The sequence below is a fragment of the Sinohyriopsis cumingii genome, chromosome 15, assembly GCF_028554795.1.
Source record: "Sinohyriopsis cumingii isolate HCF-2022 chromosome 15, ASM2855479v2, whole genome shotgun sequence".
Lineage (NCBI taxonomy): Eukaryota > Metazoa > Mollusca > Bivalvia > Unionida > Unionidae > Sinohyriopsis > Sinohyriopsis cumingii.
In genome coordinates, this window is record NC_142975.1 from 147,250,763 (window position 1) to 147,271,892 (window position 21,130).

General features: G+C 33.2%; 1 protein-coding gene across 2 annotated transcripts in view; it reads left to right on the plus strand.

The window, feature by feature from the left end:
- LOC149783013 (cysteine desulfurase-like) overlaps positions 1-19,610 on the plus strand; it is a 44,342-nt gene extending 24,732 nt beyond the window's left edge. For both annotated transcript variants that reach the window (XM_089934587.1, XM_089934586.1), the window contains exons 9-13: positions 3,645-3,750; positions 5,334-5,415; positions 6,511-6,594; positions 12,640-12,729; positions 15,327-19,610. In XM_089934587.1, coding sequence (XP_089790713.1) covers positions 3,645-3,750; positions 5,334-5,415; positions 6,511-6,594; positions 12,640-12,729; positions 15,327-15,390 — 426 coding nt within the window. In that variant the 3' untranslated portion in view covers positions 15,391-19,610. The remainder of the gene's footprint in view (positions 1-3,644; positions 3,751-5,333; positions 5,416-6,510; positions 6,595-12,639; positions 12,730-15,326) is intronic.
- Positions 19,611-21,130: the final 1,520 nt, after the last annotated feature.

The window sequence follows — 21,130 nt, forward strand, 5'->3', positions numbered from 1 at the left end:
AGACCCAACTTGAGAGTAAATAAAATTTCATCTGTGTCTCTTTTAATTGCTTGTACAATAACCATCAGTTTTAAAACATTTCCTATTTTCAGTTAATATTAGCAATATATTTGTAAATATTAAAATTACAAACAACAATCTGTCTAAACTTAGAGACAAAATTGGCTTGTCTCTATTTAATCTAAACTGATAAATATACCGTTTTCATCTAGAATTAAATTAATTATGTCATCAGTCTGAGTTTTGGCCAGTTCAGTGATAATGTTTCTTTTTATGAATTCCACATTATTTATGTGATTACACTTTTTAACTATTGTGAATATCATTTTTTTAAAAACTGTGTTTGACATTTCCCAAATATTTGAGGGCTGTTCCTCTAAAACATACATGCCCCTGTGGAGGGCACTTTAAAAAAAAACTTACATAGAAGGTTGTATTTCAAACTGTTTTGATTCTGGCAGTGGACAGTTGGTTAGGAAAATCACTTATGGTGGTTATGCTGAAAAAATATATATTTGAATATATATCACCTCCTCCCTCCTCCTTTTAGCTGTCTAACTTATGGTGATCAGTATACAGGGGAGAGAACCTGACAGGTTTATTTAATTTTATCAGTCTCATGTTATAGTGTGGTGTACATATTACTTGGATATTATCATACAGTGTTCGGTTAGCATGGCAAAAGAAATTGTTGGACAGTGAGATTTGATGAACTCTCAAGTTTTCTAAGGTGACATAGAATCCAAGTGGAATACATCCAGAAATTTAAAGGTTTGTTGTCTTGGAATTCAGTATGCCAATCCAGTTCACTTTCGTAAATACATTCTCAGGTTGACAAATAATTTTAGTCTGTCAATGGTCGTTATGAGTTGTAGTATTTATTTGGAACAATTGCAGTCTAGCATAGGATTATTTAATCCGATCATACCATACAAATTTAAAACCATTGTTCTGTAGGTGCAGGGTTTTTGTAATTTGGATAAACAATGTCAGTGGTGAGTGCAGTGTTAAAGAAATGCTATTTTAGTAGTAGGAGCAGCCTAAATTACATCATAAAGTGCATGGTTGTGATACAGATACTTGCACAGATGAAAATAAATGTCGGTACATTTATACTGTACGTAACATGCAAGGTAATAACTGCTATAACCAGTAAAATTAAAGGTGATGAAACTACAGTGACAAAATTATCTAAATGATAAAAGTGTCATGTAATTAGAATATAGACCTTATCTTTTTTTAAAATGAATCCTATACCATGCATTCCAAAATAATGCAGCCTGAATTATAATATTTTTGTAAAATTCTTAATTAAATAGCATGTAAAACATTGGTGCTTTGACTACTTTTAAAGTAATAATTAAAATATTCAGATGGCAATATTTCTGTTACTTTACCAGAATCAATTATAAATACGAATAAAAATAGAAATAATACAAAATAATGACATATTTATCATATGGTGCACAGTGGTGATGCAGATAATGCCACAGGTAAAAGGAAAGTTGGTACATCTTTACTGTATAGACCATGCAAGATGCCTAGTGCTTTAATGACGACAGCTATAATAAAGGGATAAAAAATTTCAGTAACAAAATTTTCTAAATCATAAATGTCACATCAGTAGAATATAGATATTTATCGTCTTTATTTGTTAATCATTCTATAATCATTCAGTGTGTGTGTATATATATATATATATATATATATATATATATATATATATATATATATCTATATATATATATATATATATATATATATATATATATATATATATATATATATATATATATATATATTTAATTCAGTTAACTTGCATGACAGGCTTGTGCATTCAGTCATAAAACAATTGATCAGATAAGTATCACATCATTAGTATAATGTGAATCAAAAAAGTTAAACATGCCTGAACATTTTGAGAATTGATCAAAGTCTGTGTCAATTACAAGTTCAGAGGTAACATTGCTAAAATTGCACACTTGTTACAATTTGTAATGCACAGTAGCTATCTCCAAATTTTAAGAATTGCAGTATTTCTCATGCTATTAGTTATTTCCACATACATTTATCATATCTTCAAATATTATTGCTCCTGAGGGCATGTGGTGAAAGATGTTTAAGTGTGTGATGGCATTCAATGGCACATGAAAGAGGCCAGCTACTTTTCTAATACTCATAATAACTTTACTATATACTTAAAAACAAGCACATTAATCATTCTGTTAGGTAATTATTTTATTGAACAGTTTGCTTCTCATTCTTTTTATAAATGAATCCTAAACACTGCACAGTATATGCTACTTTATTGCTATAGAAGTGCATGCATGGCATTGATTTTTAATATTTGTAATATTTATTTTTGCTGATATTAAGGAATGCTTTTAATATTCAGGTACATGCACTTTGACTCAAATGTGTTCTTTATTTTAATAGTGTTTTTTGATACAGAAGTTAAGCTTTTACTTCATGTTTTTTGGGTTACGGCCATTTTCGGCTCTTTGTAGCCTATATATATAGCAGCCAGTATTGATCATGGACAAAGATTAAAATAGAATCTGATCATTATTGGCAAGCTTTATCAAATACCCATTGGACCTGAGCCTGGACTAATGGCCACATCAGTCTCCTAGATTCTTCATGTTTTTTCCTTAAGTCCAGTGTGTACTTTTTATTCAGATAGTCCATTCATTTTGTCACACAATTTTCTTGGTTATGATTTGTTGTAAGGAATGCAGCTTTAAAAGTGTTTCCCCATATTGGTCATGAAACCAGGAAACAGCCATAAAGCATTTGTGTAAGCTGTGGACACTGTCAGTTAATTGTACATAGTGATGAGTTTTTTTTCTGATTTTCATTAAAATACAAAAAAGCTAAAGTCAGACCTTTGTAAATCACAATCCCTTCAAGAGGTGGAAATAAGTAGCATTTTTTTAAACAGGTTAATTTATTGCCAATTTTAAGTGTTGGGATCTACAGAGAGTTGAAGTTGTGGCTGTTTCAGACAGGTACTTGCTAATGCGTATGTCATACAGCTTACACACATTTATACCATAGTCTTTATTGCTAGTGCATATGTCATACAGCTTACACATATTTATACCATAGTCTTTATTGCTAGTGGATATGTCATACAGTTTACACACATTTATACCATAGTCTTTATTGCTAGTGGATATGTCATACAGTTTACACATATTTATACCATAGTCTTTATTGCTAGTGGATATGTCATACAGTTTACACATATTTATACCATAGTCTTTATTGCTAGTGGATATGTCATACAGTTTACACATATTTATGCCATAGTCTTTATTGCTAGTGGATATGTCATACAGTTTACACATATTTATACCATAGTCTTTATTGCTAGTGGATATGTCATACAGTTTACACACATTTATACCATAGACTTTATTGCTAGTGGATATGTCATACAGTTTACACATATTTATACCATAGTCTTTATTGCTAGTGGATATGTCATACAGTTTACACATATTTATACCATAGTCTTTATTGCTAGTGGATATGTCATACAGTTTACACATATTTATACCATAGTCTTTATTGCTAGTGGATGGTAATATGGACATTGATATCAGTGATAACAGAATAAGCATAGTTGTTTTGTTTATCAGTATGACAGCACGAGGATTACAGCCCTGTCCCAGAGGCTGATAAAGAAGATTAATGAGGCTCTACCGCAGGTGGTGCAGAATGGAGATCCCAAACAGTCTTACCCAGGTTAGCACTACAATGCTATCATCCTTTTTGTTCTCCCCTCTACCAAGCTGTAAAACAGTCCATTATCTAGCACCAAAGAACATGTTGAAAATGTTAGTAGACAAGGAAGTAATCAGTTTTTGTGTGTCTCTGTGTTAAAAAGTCAGGATATTTGTTTCTTTTTAATGAAAATCAGTAACATTGTCAAAATATTTTATTTCGCCAGACCTTCATTGTGCTTAGATGGAACTGATATTACTTTATACTCCTTGAGTAAAGTTGAGCAATGTTCCAGCATCTGTGTTTTTCACACATTGAGTTTTATTGTTCACTTTACTGAGTAGTGAATTTTGACCTAGCAACAGATCTTACAGACACCAAATAGACCAATGAAACTGATTTCTTTGCATGCACTTTTCCCTTACTACCAGCTGACTTTGACAAGCAAGATATGGTTACACATTGTTATGTTGTTGGAATAAATAATAATAGTGCTGTTTCAAAACATTGAGTACTGACTAATGGTTGGATTTGTATTCAGTGAAAGTTTAACTTATATAGTAGCTCTCAGGGCCATGCATATATTCCAGTCACTTGAAAATTTTGTCACTCATGCTGAAACAGTGTTAATGTTGTATTGGTAACAAACAGAGAACAAGAAGAGACTAAGATGTCCTTTCCTGGAGTATCAAGTTCATAGCATTTTGTGATTATTTCCAATTAAATATAAACAGTACAGTAAACAAATGCTCTTCTTCAAAAGTAATCCATGATATGAAGATCATTCCAGTGTTTCACAACAAAATTAATAACTGGAACTCCATTAAATAGGGATGCATATTTATGGTTGTTGCAAATTATAGTTCATCATCTCCCATACAGTTTTGGAAAAAATGAAACACTTTTTTTAAGATGAATTAATCTTTTGTATTTTTTTGCCTCACATTTTTCAACTGGATATTTGGTGGTATTCTCTCAGGTAACATCCAGTATTTGTTTTCTAAAGTCATACATATGGGTCTGTATAAAACATACAAGTCTGTACATAGCAGAAAGGTCTGCATAAAACACACGGGTCTGTATAAAACATATGGGTTTGTACATAGCACTAGGGTCTGTATAAAACATATTGGCTTGTACAAAACATATGGTCATGTATAAAACATAGGTCTGTATAAAACATGGGTCTGAATAAACACAAGGCCTGCATAAAACATACGAGTCTGTTTAATACATTTGAGCTTGTATAAAATTATTATTTTATCAGTGCATATTTTGTTGATGACATACAGTAAGCATTTGAGTAATGTTGTGAATAGTAAATATATTTGTACGTAATTATGCTCATTGGTCTCTTGCTAACTTTGCAAATGTAGTTACTTCCTTTGAACGTTTTTAGAGGTACATTATTAGAGTATTGTTTTATCAAAAATATCTTTTTCCCCAGCAGATAGAGACCATATCATTATTATTATTCATGTCATGTGTGTATTGCCCTTTCCTGAACTTCTTAGGCAGTTAGTCTGGGTAGACTTCATATTACCAGTTGACTGATTTAAGTTTTTGGAACATGTTCATTTCTACGGTATTTTCCTTACTTTCAGGTTGTATTAACTTATCTTTTGCCTTTGTGGAGGGGGAAAGTTTACTGATGGCATTGAAAGATGTGGCTCTTTCCTCAGGAAGGTAGGTTATGTTGAGGCCATTACATTTTTTATTTTGTGTATTTTTTAATCCTTAAGTTTTTTGGATATGGTTAAAGTCAGTACATGGGCATATGAACTGGGCGTATTTGTAATATCCTTGAATTCCTATACTATTAAAGCTAGAAATGTGAAGCTTTGGTTAGTGATAGTCCTGTGGGTGTCAGTGTAAGTTGTGCCAATACTTTTGGAATTTTGATCATGCCTCTAGGGGTGGGGCAATGGGATATGGTTGAGTTTACATAAATTTTGAATGACCTACAAAAGTTATATGTTTTACATGTCTGAGAACTTAATGGCCCAAATGTCAACACATTTTAGACTGAGTACCCTGGGTGATATTCTTGGGATCTATCTCTACCATGAAAACTTAATCTCTGTGTCATAGGATAGAAACTATTGAGAGTCCCACCCTATAACCATCTGTACACTGACATATGCAGATTTTTACATGCAACTGACATTAACCTTGGGGTCCATCTATATTCCCAAGGCAACGTATTTAGCATGGAAAGTCAAATGAACATGTCCAAATATCAGTTGACTCTAGGTCAGTTCTTACCCACAGGGACGTATCCAAGAGGTTCATACCTTTAGGTCAAAACAGGACAGTGCAAGGATACATGTTTTACACCACATAATTCAAGTTTATTATGTTCCATTGAATTTGGTAGGGCATACAGTGTTACCCTTGTCAGTTATATCTGTGTGTCTGTCTGGTGCAGTTTTTGTGTCAACTGAAAAGCTTAGGTGAGACATAGGTATCAGTTTATAATAGCATTATCATTGTTGTTGGCACATATATATACTGAACTTGAATTACAAAATAAGTTGTGACACAAAGATTCATTGTCATTTTGTTAACTTTTCAGTTGCATATTCTGAAATTCACTGATATATTTGCATACTATGACTGTCACATGATATATGCATGCCTTGTTAGAGATTTTTGCACCTCACTCGGGCATTTCGTTGTTGTCATATTGAATTATATACATTAGTTACTGACCAGTTAGATTCATAGAATATTGTTGATGAGTTAATCATGTAAATTATTTTTTTTACTCTCAAACATAAGTGCCTGCACCTCAGCATCCTTGGAGCCTTCCTATGTCCTGAGAGCTATTGGAGCTGATGAGGATCTGGCCCACTCCTCCATCAGGTAACTTATTTATTCTCCCATTCTTTTATTTGATCAACACAATTTACCCAACTAAATTTATTAGATGGCTTGGCACACATCAGAGTAGTCGTCTTAATGTGCCTTGTGCTATTCACTTTTCTTTAGTTTTAATTATTTTTAATGTCTGTCTGCCCATTCAACCATACATTATCCACACATCATTTCTAGGGCTTAATTTCAAAACCATTTATGAAATTTTGTGCATATATTACACTACTTGTTTAGATGTGTCATTTGTTGTTCACGCTGTTTTTGGTGTTTTTATTGATTTGTTCATCAAGCCAGTCGGTCTTCACACTTTTGTTCCTGGAGCAGAACTCCAAAACCATTCAAAATATCTTGATAAACCTTTCTTAGAGTACTGATAAGAGGTTTCATTTGTTATTTAAAGTGTTTGCATATCTTGATGTTTTTGGCCATTTGTCTTTCCATTCATCCCTCCATCCCTCCCTCCCTTGAGCAATACTCCAGAAATGTTAAGATACCTCTGAGATTTGGTACCATTTTTAGACTAGTGTTTCAGTATTGTTAAATTTTCATCCATTTGTCTGTTCATCCATCCATTCATCATTCAGACTATTCTTTCAGATCAAAGCTCCAAAGTCACTGAAGATATCTCAATGAAATTATTGACTAGGAGTCAAGATTCAATTTATGCTGTTAAGAATTCTTTATATTTTAATTTTCTTTATGCTTTTATGTTTCCAGTTGGTCTGTGACACACTTTTATCTAGAGTAAAGCTCCAAAACCGTGGAATATTTCCTATGACACATGTATCCTTCTCATACTTGTAATCTAGATTCGCCTTCGGTAGGGCAGATGATATCATTTAATGTCTTTTTTGTGCACACTCATTTGATACATCATGATGAATTAGGATAAAAATAATGGAGGTTGTTAAGAGATTCCAACATGTTGTATTTAAACATTTGCCATCAGTCATGTTTAGTGTAAGCATTGAAAAGTAATATGTAAGATGTATTAAATAAAAAATTATTAAAGCTGGATTGGAAGTATCTCACTTTGAATAGAGTTATGGCCTTTGAGAAATGACTGCATGGACTATTTCATGCAACCAGTTTAACTCAATAACCGTTCAACATATTGTGATGCAATTAGGTATAAACATTTTCTCGTACATTTAAATATGCCTTATTTTGGTTTAGTCTCATTTACTATAGGGAACTAGCATAAGGAGTATTCAAAGTGAAATTAGAGAACAGCTTTTCAGTTCACGACAGCAGTTTTTTTCTGTTTTTGTCATATTTTTGAACTTTTGGGAATTAGACTCCTTGACAGTTGTCTTGTTAGCTAAGTTAAGCAAAAGCCACTTGAAATAGACCAAATTATTTGGTTTATTTATAAATAGATTGTCTGCTTAGACTCTTCAGACAATTACAACAATTTTAGTTTTCTTAATATTTTCATCCTTTTGGACATTTTGTTGTTGTTGACAAAACATTGTTATCATGATTAAGCAAGACCACTTCTTAAGGTAGACAAATGAAATTTGACAAGATTGTGTGTGTGTGTGTGTGTGTGTTACAGAGCTTTATAGCAATTTTTTATTTCCCACTTTTAACTTTTTAGGCTTGCAACCATTTTTTGTTTGCACAAAAACCTGTTAGCATGGATAAATCCCCAAAACAACCACTCAAGATAGACAAATTAAATTTAAAATGCATAATTATATGCATGTCATTTTTTAATTGTTGTGCCATTTTAGCAATCTGTCAGAAGTTTTCAAAGAAATGTTTGCACTTTATGGACTGAATGGTTTTGTTTTGCAGTTATGACATGTGTTTTTTAAACACAGACCTAGTCTATCCATAAGCAGATGTCTGAGTTAGATTTTCAGACCATTGTTTGCAGGTTGTTTTTAAAAAAAATGGTTGTTTTAAAAAAAAATTATAGACTTTTTTGCTTTCTCAGCAAAACCTTGTTAGCATTTAGACATATTTATGGCATGGGGGGTGATAATCCCTTGTTTGAATTGATCGTGTATTTTGTGCTGTAGGTGCTTTGTCACAAATGCATGTTTTATGTCTCTCATTTTATGATTCAACTTGTGACATTCGAACCCCAGCTGAGTCATACCAAAGACTTACAAAAATGGTACTAACATCTGCCTCATTGGGCGCTCAGCATTAATAGGTTAGTGTTAGGACTGGTCAGCCTGGTGTCACGATGATGTGACTATGTGGGACATCATGCTACATGTCTGCGGCATGATGCCACAGTGCTAGACATCACTATAAACTGCCACACTGCAGACTTTGTAGCAATATGACTGAAATTTTTTTAAAGCTACATTAAGAATCCTAATCACACACACACACATTCACACACACTCCACTTGTGACATAGATTCTCAGAGCATTCAACTCTTGAATGTCTATGAGTTCTTGGGCATGCACTGCATTGAAAGAGTGGGCATTCAGGATGACCAATGTGTGTTGTATGGAATGTCATAAAAATGATTTTCAGTGGCATTGTGTTGATCATAGTATCATATGGCCTCATAGCATCAAGAAACTATTGGGGGCCCCGAGTGGTCAAAAACGCTTTCCATTATGGATCACTGCCATCTCACCTCTGTCTGCGTGGGTTTGAGTCTCGGATTCAGCCAATGTGGGTATGTGAGAAAGCTTGCCAGTAGCTTCTTGTGGGTTGGTGGTTCTTCCCAGGGTTTTACTGGGTTCTTCCTCCACCATTAATACTGGCTGCCATGCATAGCCTATCATGTGCTGAAAAATGGCATTACCCCCCACAACAACAACAACAAGAAACTATTTGTAGCAGCAGATTCATCCTTAAATTCAGTAATTTCATTTGCTCTGAAATTTTGTTCTAAAATCTGTTGGTTGTTCTGCAAGTTTTTTATCTTCATTTGCTGAGTGGTATTTAGTTTTTACAGATTCTTTTTGTAATTTATTCATGTTTTCTGTCATGTGTGCAAGTTTTTGCTGAATTTGTTTTCCCTCATGAGGGATGCCATGTGGTCACTGCCTTTAATCACTCCAAGCAGTTCCGGGAAATTATGTGTGATGTCCCCTGAAAGCAGTTTAGTATTACTTAATTTTGCTGACATGTTCTAACCACTGTAGTCCTCAGTGTATATATCTTGAAGATTTCAGGGAGTTTACCAAGCTGTTGAGCACCTCTTGTCTCCAGATTTGAATTCCTGGAGGGGTTTTGGTCCATTTGCATACATGCCAACCATTACGCTTTTGGCATAATCATTAGGCTTTTTTTCACGCCTTACGCATAAACGTATATGGATTACGCTTTTTCAATATATCCACCTTCCAAAAAAAATCAGTTGTTTGTTTTCTCGTTTTTATTAACATCCCATTAATCCCACAGACCGTATTTTAGAAAAGACGGTTTCTACATAACTACAATATAAGAGTATGCTTGTCCGTGCACTTTCCTAACAGTATTATGTTCTATTTATAGCAACTATCCTATTACCCAGAAACTTGCTGGTTCTACTTTCAAAATTTCAACCTCGTATTCTATTTATAGCAGCTGTATGGCTTAGTGAGGAGAGAACAGACTGGTTTTCTAATTTTTAATCTTTACTCGCAGATTCTTTTTTCTAATTTATATTTAGTACAGAAACAGTCTATAGGTATTTGGCGCTAAAAAGTATAATTTATTTTAGTCGATGCGTGTATAAGAACAAAAATATCTCCTTTCAAATAATTTCACAGATGGATTAGAAAAAGGCCAAAAATAAACGAAACATAAAATAACAGAATCCTCCAAAGATGAGGACATGAGGGCAGAAGGCCGTGTGGAAATAATTGTACTATTTGGCGCTAAAAGTCTTTAGATGTATTCTAGTCGATGTTTATGTTAGAACACATATTTTTTCAAAGAATTTCACAGGTGTATCAGAAAAAGACAACAACAAAAGAAACAAATCCTTCAAAGGTGAATACATAAATGGCATAATACAGCATTCCATTCTTGGGCACAGGGGATCGTATCATTGCTTAAAATTGACCTGTCATGCATGTACTATATAGTACATGTATGACAGGTGACGTCAGTTTTAAGCAATGATACAAGTCCCTGTATTCTAGGGCAGCATCATGCTCATTACAGTCTGTGAGTAAATTTCTGCAGCTAAGAGATGAAAGTCAGTTTCAGTCTTTTTAAATTAGGTCCTCATAAGTAAAGTTTTTGTGGAATTATGAAAAGTCACTGTAACAGTTATGTTTTGTGGTAATTTCATTGACAATCTTAAGGTTAGCATGTTCTACTTTTTATTATAAACATTAAAGAGTTAAAGTTGTCAGCTGTACTTATTACATTAACATCTGACAAGTGTTTCCCTTTAGAGAATCCAGAGAAGCTGCTGCTTCAAGAGAGGCATCTGAATCAAACACCTTAGAGTGTTCCTTTGTAAGAATTAAAGACCAGAAAGAAATGATTTGTACTCTTCATGTCCATTCATCCATCGTCTCCACGGGCACTCATTACTGCACAACTTATTATGCAGTCTTTTATGAATTGCCATGAAATTTGGTTAAGGTCATGACCAGAAGATGTGCATATCAATGTCAGAGTCACTTTGCATTCACAGGTTTTCTTAGAGTGATTGCCATTTTGTCTTGTAACCTAATGTATTGATGTATTGTATGACAATCTTGCTAGTGTAACTACAAAGGCATTTTTTTTAATGGATTGCCATGAAATATTGTGATCATGGTAGTGAACTTGAGATGCACATATTAACAAATCACTTTGCTTCTGCAATTTTGTTTTAGAGTTACTGCACTTTTTGTCTTGTAGCTGAATGCATTATATGACACAATATCATTACACGACTGACTCCCACTGATTTTAATCGATTAGCTTGAAACTTGGTAAATTACTGTGATCACCACATGAAGATACACATATTGACCACTTTTTTGTTGGAGTTATTGCTCTTTTTTGTCTCATAGTTTAGTGGAATTTATGACACAATCTCATTAGCACAACTAGGCCAGCACTTATTAAAAAATGCACATATTAATATATCTTTGTGTGCAATGATTTTGCAGGAGTTATTGACCATTTTTTACTTGCTCCTGGATGCAGTGTATGACTGAGTTTTGTGAATGTAAATACTCATGGTCTTTAGCAGATTGTAGATACTGTTTTCAGAAGAGTTCTGCACTTTATTTTTACTTAAGATTCATCTGCATGATGGGGTAGGAATTGGATGCTGGATAGGCATGGGGTGTATTTATATCCAGATATAAACATATGAATTCAGTGTATTATTCATGGTCATTGAAGATCATTAGTAACACGTATTGGGTAAGCATCTTGTTATACAGATTCTCCACCTTTAGTGTAGTTATGTGAAACAAAATGGCAAAAAGTATAGATACATTGGTGAATTGTTACACTGATATGATTCATACTGCTTCTGCAGATCTTTATTCTTATTTTTCCTCATGTGACATCTGTTGTAAAGATGAAATATGGTAATCTGTTTAGTTTAACCTTCAGCTTTGATAGGCTTTAGAGTTGTAAAAAACATCAGGGCATGAATTGATCATTTTATTTTCTACATAAGGTCTGCAGTATGGGATGTAAGAACCAATGTGAATTGTTGAATATGTGAGAGAGAATGAGTGAGTCATCAAAATCAAGTAGAGAAAAAAAATAGAAAAACATGGAGCATAAATCTGTAAATGATATATGTCAAAATGCTGTATCAGCTAAGTCAGCATAGCAAAATTGCTTAAAGTCACACAGTGGAAGTGGGGAGGGGGGGCAGGGAAACAGTCGAGCCTGCTTTGTTAGAAGCTTGACACTTGCAATCAATTTGCTGTCCATGTGCATGTCTGTTTTCCCACCCTTGTTAGATTTGGAATACAGCCTGGATGTGGCTCGACAGTTTTGGGGGATTTATTATGTTAGTCTCAGACTTGGGGACTATATTTCTTGGATTTTTAATGAACAGGTATTGCAGTTTAGCTAAAATTTGTGTGTGAACTTTTTTTTCAACCTTTGCACAGGTTTGGCATTGGGAGATTTACAACTGTGGAGGAAGTGGATTATGCTGCTGAGAAGTGTATTCAGCATGTGAAACGACTGAGGGAAATGAGGTGAGGAAGAGGGCAATAATGATCATGATGATGGTGGTGGTGATAATGGTATGGTGGTTATGATGAGGGTGATGGTGGTGGTTGCGAAGATGAGGAGAATGTCATGTGTTGTAATGGTATTGATTTTAATCTTAATGGTGGCAATGAAGGGTACAACAGAGACAGAAAATCATTATTATTATTATTGTCATTAGAAATACAGTGAAAAACCTGCTAATACATGATGGTTGGGGTCCATGAAGTCCACAAAGTACCATGCAAACCATAACAACTTGATTCATATTAAACAGGAAATTCATAAAGAAGTTATTACATATTTAAATTTGTTTGGCAGAGAACCATTCATTTGTACATACATATACATGTATAAGAATATTTGCAACTTAAGTGCAAATAGTTAAGACTATATGTACTCCAATATGGCCATCATGGTACTACTCCAGAAAATCTTATCACCACTCCTGAATAGATATCCATATCAACTCGAGGTTTTGATCAAAGATTTCTTGCAATATCTAGTTGGTCCTAAAATGAAAATGATGCCAGTTTTACATCAGATACAACCACCACAGTAGCCAATTTAAAAAACTAGTTGGTCCCAAAATGAAAATGATGCCAGTCTTACATCAGATACGACCAACACAGTTGCCAATTTGAAAAACTTGATATTGCTCATGCATATCATTGATGGGGTTTCAACATTCAGCAGTTAAAAAGAAGAAACTGGAAATTCTTATTAGCCAGTAAAATACCAGTCTGTACAAGGGACTCTTATAGTTATACCAGTCTATACAAGGGACTCTTATAGTTATACCAGTCTATACAAGGGACACTTATAGTTATACCAGTCTATAAAAAGGGACTCTTATAGTTATACCAGTCTATACAAGGGACTCTTATAATTATTATTAAAAAAGAGATACTTTGTAATGCATGCTGTTTTGCAAAAAAATTATACAATTATTTATTAAAAATGTATACCATGTACAGAAACATTTTGATTGGCATTTCTGTGTGTGTGTATGTATGATTCTGTATATATGAATACATACAAAATGTTTGGCAACTGCCTATATACTGTTGAAAACCTTGGGCTCTAACCTTTGGACATCAACAATAATAATGTCGTTATTTTCTGAGGGTAACCAAATCAGTTTGTAAAACTAATCTCTTTAGAGGCCCTTTATTAATATACAAATATGATGAAGTAAATGAACAAAGATGTATTGCAGTACAGCTATTTACATTTTCATAAAAGGAGAAGTTGAATGAGGGGTAAAAGTGTACATAATAGTGTGATATTGAACACAGTAGAAAAGGGAGGAAATTGGAGGAATGAAAAAATGCACTTTTTGATCATACAGATGTATCATGTAGCCATTTTGAAAAAAATCATATAATGAGGGTATTTTTTCAGGTAAACTATCCCAGATCAATGGGCCTAAATATGCAAACCTTTTCTTACATAATTCTTTTTGTGGTTTTGGAATTATGTAATTTCTACTTGATCTAGTCCATAAAAAGTTTGAATTTTGATTTGTGATGTGATTTGAGTTAGGATGTATGAGGATACTCTAGATTTGAAATCATGTTCACATGTTCAGACTTTCTAATAAATATCCCTCCTTTGATTGAAAGTATTCCTAGTTAGTCCATTGCATCAATGGAATCTGCATAATTTTCATCTACTATAATCTTAAGTACTCATTTCAGGAGTCTAAACAGTTTAGTCAGATAAGTTTGGCAACAGTTTCTCCATATCATATTACAATAATCAGAATAGGGTTAAACATAACTTTTATAAAACCAAACTCTGTGATTAGGAAATGTTGGATAGCAACATTTTTCATGATGTGTTCATTCCATATTGGGTTGTTATCAACATGCACACCAAGAACATTACCATGTGTAACAACCTTCCATGAAGTGTATCCTTGTAAAAAGAGATCCATATTTAGTAATTCTGAGCTTTTGTACTTTAAGTTTCCAAATCTTCTTGGACATCTTTCAGATTTGTTTTGTAGGACAGCTAAAGAGAACTGTGCATCAGAGAGTAGTATCATCAGCATAGAAATCTGCAGTTGAAACATTGTTTTGTAGGTAAAGAAACAAATCATTGATAAAGATTAAATAAAAAGGAATGGACATAGTACTGAACCCTGAAGAACACCATTTTGTACAAGTTGATTAATTGATAGTATTCCATCTACTGTGACTTTTTTGTTCTAACATGTTATTGTAGATGGTCCAGGTGTATAAATCTGTTGTTTCTCGTGAAGAATTTAATGGCTGACTAAGTCAACTGCCTTTTTTAAAATCTACTAAGACCATACAAACTTTCCTTCATCTAGGACTTTTAGCCCTTTATCTACCATTGATATTTAAAGCCATTCCCAACAATCATACAGGTTTGATCTTATTGATATTATATGGTGGGTGGTTTTCAAAAGGAGTAAGTGGAAACTTAAGAGCATGCGATGTTTGAATAGATTTGTAGTTATATAATGTTTACACACCCAGAATTCTTTGTGAGGTGTTCTTTTCATGCCACTAAGACTCTTATATGCCTTTCATATATCTAATTCTTTGATTTCCAGTCCTCTGTGGGAGATGGTCCAAGATGGAGTGGACTTGAAAGCAATCAAGTGGACTCAGCACTGAAAGCTGGCTTTTGGCAGTTGTGTTGTTAACTAGAGAACATTGAAGTGCCATCAATATTTGTCAGTCATGCTCTTGGTTCTTCTTAACACTCGCAAAGTTTGATGAAGCTGAGCCGAGTATCATTACTGATTTTTATGAAAGTCTGCCAACATTACTGTCAGTAAAATTTAGGTTTTGATGGTATGAAAACAAGTGACATCCATTTTCAGCCATTTTCAAAATTCTTTATAAATACTTGAAAAAGGACCGCTTAAATTTAATAAAGAAGTAATGATTAGTTTTCACTTAAAAGTTTAGTTTTATTATTAGAACCTGACATTGCTGCTCTCTTTATTGTTCATGTCTGAATATATCCATGGAGATATAATGCTGGACATCTTGTAGCTATTTTGATATTTAAGTTCAAAGAAATTTTCAAAACTTTGACAGTTGGCAAATACAGTAATCATAATTTGTGATCTTAATATTGCTTTTCCAATGTATGTATACAAGAACATAATACCTATGCAGTAAATACGCTTCTCCATTGTCAGGTGTATACAGTTATTCCTTCGTATTTTTATATCAAATTACAGCATGAAACTGAACTGACCTGAATCCATGCTGGACATCAATATTTTGGGCGAAATGACCACTCTCCATCCAGAATAGGGCAGATTTGTCAAAAATAGGGAGAAGTGAGTGTAGACAGTTCAGAATTTTTTATTGTTCATAATAGTCACTTTAAACATCAGCTTTTGCATATTTTTATTTTTAGATGAATAAAGTACTAATGAAATAATATTAATATTCTCTTCAAGTTTTAAAATATTTCTTATTTTGTGTCAGCACATTTATTGTACACCATTGTTATGACAGCATTGAAGTAGTTATAATCAGATCTCAGCAACTGTTTATTGACTGAAATATTGCACAAAATTACTGCTTTTAGTAGCTAATGGACCAGGATATGCCCATCATGTGATAATTTGTTTCCAGTTGGGCTGCAAAATTCCGTTTTTCACTCATTGTTTGAAGGATCATGTGTTAATTTTCAGTGGAAGCTGTGTACATAGTGGTGTAATTTCTGGTATCTGTGATCATCAAAACTGCACCCAGATTGACTACATATCATAAAATGTCTTGTTCTGATTTCCACCTTCCTCTTTGAAGGGAAAATTGACAAAAGATTTGATGTATTACTTTGATTACTGATGCATTGTATTGAAGTAAAAACAGGTTGGTTGAATGGCATGAAAATCAAAGCAAGCAAAGTAAACTTCACAATGATTGACTAAATGGCAAACTATTTCACCCAAGTTGCACTTGCTTGGACCCTGCTTACTGGACAAAAATATGTAACTGATGAAAGTTTAATGTGTGTTCATGTATAATCTTTTGCTCACCTGGCTGTACAGCCAGTAAGTTTATGATATTGTCCATTGTTATGTAAAACTTCTGCATGAAATCTACTTAACAGACTTTGACCAAAATTTGACAGAAAACTTGAAACTCGTTCAGATTTGTTAAAATTCTACTGATTCACCTTCAGATGTGACCTCATTCAGCTGATGCTGATCTGCCATCAAATATGGCTTCCATTACTAAAAATAGAAAAACCTTTAAATGACTTCTCAAAAATCTCTAAATTGAGTTTGATAAAATTTAATGATCAGCATAGATGGTTTTTAATTTTATACAGATGATGCTGATATACCTCAATAGTAGCCCTTAAAATGTAGAAAAACCTAAAATTGTGTCCACAAAAACTCAACAGAGTTTGATCAAATTTGACAGATAGCATTTTGGCATGTGTTTCAGATTTGTTTAAATAATGCCAATCCATCATTAAATTTGTCTAATATTACTATTAGTAAAAAAGCCTTTAAATTACGCTCAAAAACCTGTCAGCAGAACTTGACAGAAAACATCATGGCATGAAAAGTTTATAAATTTATAAATCTGATGCTGAAAAATCATGTAATGATTTCTCAAAACTGTTTGAAAAAATTTGATCAAACGTGATAGCATAGTAAAATTAAAACAGTTTTTGAAAAATGATTTTTGGATATATTATGCCTAAATACATAAATTTCATTAAAACAATTTATATAATAAAGAAACATAATACTCCTTAGGGATAAATTTCAACAATGTATTTTTTTTTAATCTGAAGAAGAAATGCTAAGCATATGCCTATGCAGATAGCCGTCTAGAAAATCTTATTGTTGTTACTCCTCCGGAATGTAAAGTCATATTGACATGGGGTTTTCACCAGAAGACTTTTTATGATGTCTGGATGACCATAAAAGAAAATTGTGCTGAACTGATGGTGAACATGGCCACTAGAGTGGCCATCTTGAAAATCTTGTTATTGCGTCTGAATGAGTGAATGGTCATATCAACAGTTGATCCCTAAAAGAATTCTTATGGTGTCATGTTGGTCCCAAATGAAAATGTTGATGATCTGATTTCAAATGTGGCTACAACAGTGGCCATCTTGAAAACACTATTATCACTACTCCTCTTGAATGGGTTGTCATATCAACATATATCTAATTGGTACTTATGGTGCCATTCAGACACTCAGTATACCAGTTGCAGTGGCCATCTTGAGAATCTTATCATTTTTTCTCCTGAATAAATGCTTAAATTAGCATGTTGTTTTCACTGAAATGTTTTTTATAATGTTCAGTTGATCCCAAATGAAATGGTTCCAGTCAGATATCTGATATGACTGCTGTGATGGACATCTTGAAAATCTTGTTATCAATACTTATTGATGTTTGGTCAGATGGTCATATACTTGTACCAAAAGACTTTTTAAGATGTCCAGTTGGTACTGAATAGAAATGGTGCCAGTCTGATATTGAACATGGCCACCATGGCATTCATCTTGGAAAACATGTCTTCAAAACAGAAAGTCATATCAACATTGGATATCCACCATAGGACTTCTTATGATGCCTTGTTGGTTCTAACAAAAATTGGTGCCAGGTTGACATTCATTATTACAATAGTAATCTCAAAATCTTTTTATCGTCGAAGAATATCAAAGATGGTTTCAACACTACAGTTAAATGGAGGAAATGTTCTTGTCTTAAATTTCTGTAAATTCTTTTCAGCCAGTAGAGCATTAGTCCCTTCAAGGGACTCTTGTTTTACTGCTCATTATCCAACAGAAAGCAAATCAAAGCATGTAAACACCATAAAATGATATTGCCCGGGCACTTTAGTTCCTGAATATTTGTTTACTTTATATTAATACACTGATATTTATAAATTTGTACTTTTAATAATTTTTTAAAAAGATCTTTTCTCCTTTAACAATTTCAGATTTAATTTCTAAGAACAAAGGAACCCATGGCCTTTAAATGAATTTTAAGTACATGGCAGACAATTCGGGCTGAATGATGGTTTGATTTTGACCAACATCCTTCTGACATGGAGTCCAATGCTGCTTTAAATACTGAGCCATTATTGTTAATTAACCACTGAGCCACTGTGGCAACATTGGGTGGATATCATTGCTTTCAATATAATTACACTAGTGTGAATAAGGACAAACCCAGGAATCAGTGAAGACTGCATCAGTTAACTCCCCTTGTAGTGCCATATTTGAAGGTTGGAACAATGAACAATGAATGGTTTCCAGCTTATGGGCATGGGTTAGTGCTGGTGGATAAGTGATGGCCTTTGCATGCCAAGAAAGTGCATATTATATTTTAAGGATGTTTTAGGACAGCAACAGATAATGTAGTTTTCTGTATAAAAAAAAACATACAAACATATTTCAGTGATTGAAAACAAACAAATGAATAATTAAAGCACTGACACACAGTTCTATATATTTTATGATAGATATGTCATTTTTTTAAAAAAGTAATCACACTTTACATGTACACAAAGTACCATGGTTGCTTAGAGAGTAGTGCCAAACTTGTAATCCAGGTTTACATTTTTTAATTTTTGCATTCTGGGTCAGCTGACTTGGTATGTCCTCATGAAAGGCATTTTACTCCCATTTTGTTGGCATCGAATAGCAAAAACATGCTGAAAGTGCCATTAAAATCAACAGCAATGAAAAAGAAAATACGATGTATCATCTAGTTTATTTCAATCCACAAGAAAATGCAAGCATATTTGAAACACAACATCAAACATCAAGCAAAAGAATTTGCTTTGTTTTAATCTTATATAAGATAAATGATATAAACGTGAATAAACAGTCTTGCAATTTGTGTTGCAAATGTGTCTTTCCACCCCCAGTTTCATCACATGTATGCATTAGCATGTAATTTGCCTAGGTGAGTGATACGAGGGCCTCTTGTAGTGTATGCATATATACTGTACTTGTGTTTGTTATATACATGTGTATTTATTGTTTATATGTTTGTAACAGTAAGAACTGTATGCAGTAGCATGTTTAGGTATTATCCTTTCACTAGGTTTCAGTTTTATCATATGTATATATGTGATTAAAATTTGAAACTTGAAATTACAGATTCAGGTATTTGTGCATGAATACCAAACCTATCCCTGAAAATAACAACCTGTCCATCTTTAAACATGCAAAATAGAATGCATTACCTACTAATTGTACCACAAGGCATCTGTTAATCGTTTCTTACAAACAGCTAGGTTTTATACTTATAAATCAACATGAAGAATGGAAATTTATTCTTGATAGGTGTTGATTACAGTTAGTGACAAATGTGTTCTAGTGCATTCACAATGAACTAAAATCATCCTGCTGGCAGTTTCATATCTGTAACACATTATGATACAGATGCTTTCTCTGTTGCTTTTTTTAATATTTTAAAAACTAAATTGCTATGTAATATTAATACTGTTACAGGGTAGCGATGGCCGTTAAACTTCTGGTGACCGTTCGGTGACTCGCTGTGTTCTCTATGGCTTATAAACTCTCATTAGAATAAAGCCCAGTTAAACTTAGACCTTAACTCCAAGAGGTCTCTGATTCTCTGACGAAGTGGGAAACCCTTACAATAAGAATGGAACTAGGGATGAAATGCAGACTCAAATTTAAGTTTCTTCTGGTTTATTAACATTCACAGACTTGTATGGCATTAAAATTTCAAGACTTAAATATCAGGTGCATCTCTTCCAAGTAATAACTCAATGATTTTATGTCACAGTGGTTGTGTGCAGTTGGACAAACAAGTCATTTAAGTAACAGTTTTTATGATAGAAGTTAATATTAACATTTATCAGTGTCAAAGTTTAGTGTTCAGATTATATTAAAATTATTGTTTAGTGATAGACTTTTTGGAACATTGGCTAACCTTTCATTATATTCATATAGGTTAATTTCAAACAGAGCCTTGAGAAACATCAATAGCTGTAACAAAAATAACAGCATATGTACAAAGCCTTGAGAAACAGTCAACAGCTTTACAATATAACAAATAACTATAGGAAAGAGCATTGAGAAACACTCATATTCAAACCTGCACTTATTATTATTACTATTATTATTATTATTATTATATTTCTGATTTATATTGAATTGTATGCATCATTATTTGAACAAGATCTGCAAGAAAGATTTGACCTGACCTCACAGAATCCTAAACATACTGTCTGAATACTATTTAACGGATCAGCAGATATTTAAGCTGAAGTTGCTGATTTAAAACCTGAATATGAATGAATAAATATTCATAAAGATTTTAGTACACAGATGTAGATTTCAAAACTTAGTGTTAGATCTATCCAAAATTTTCTGTAAGAGAAACAT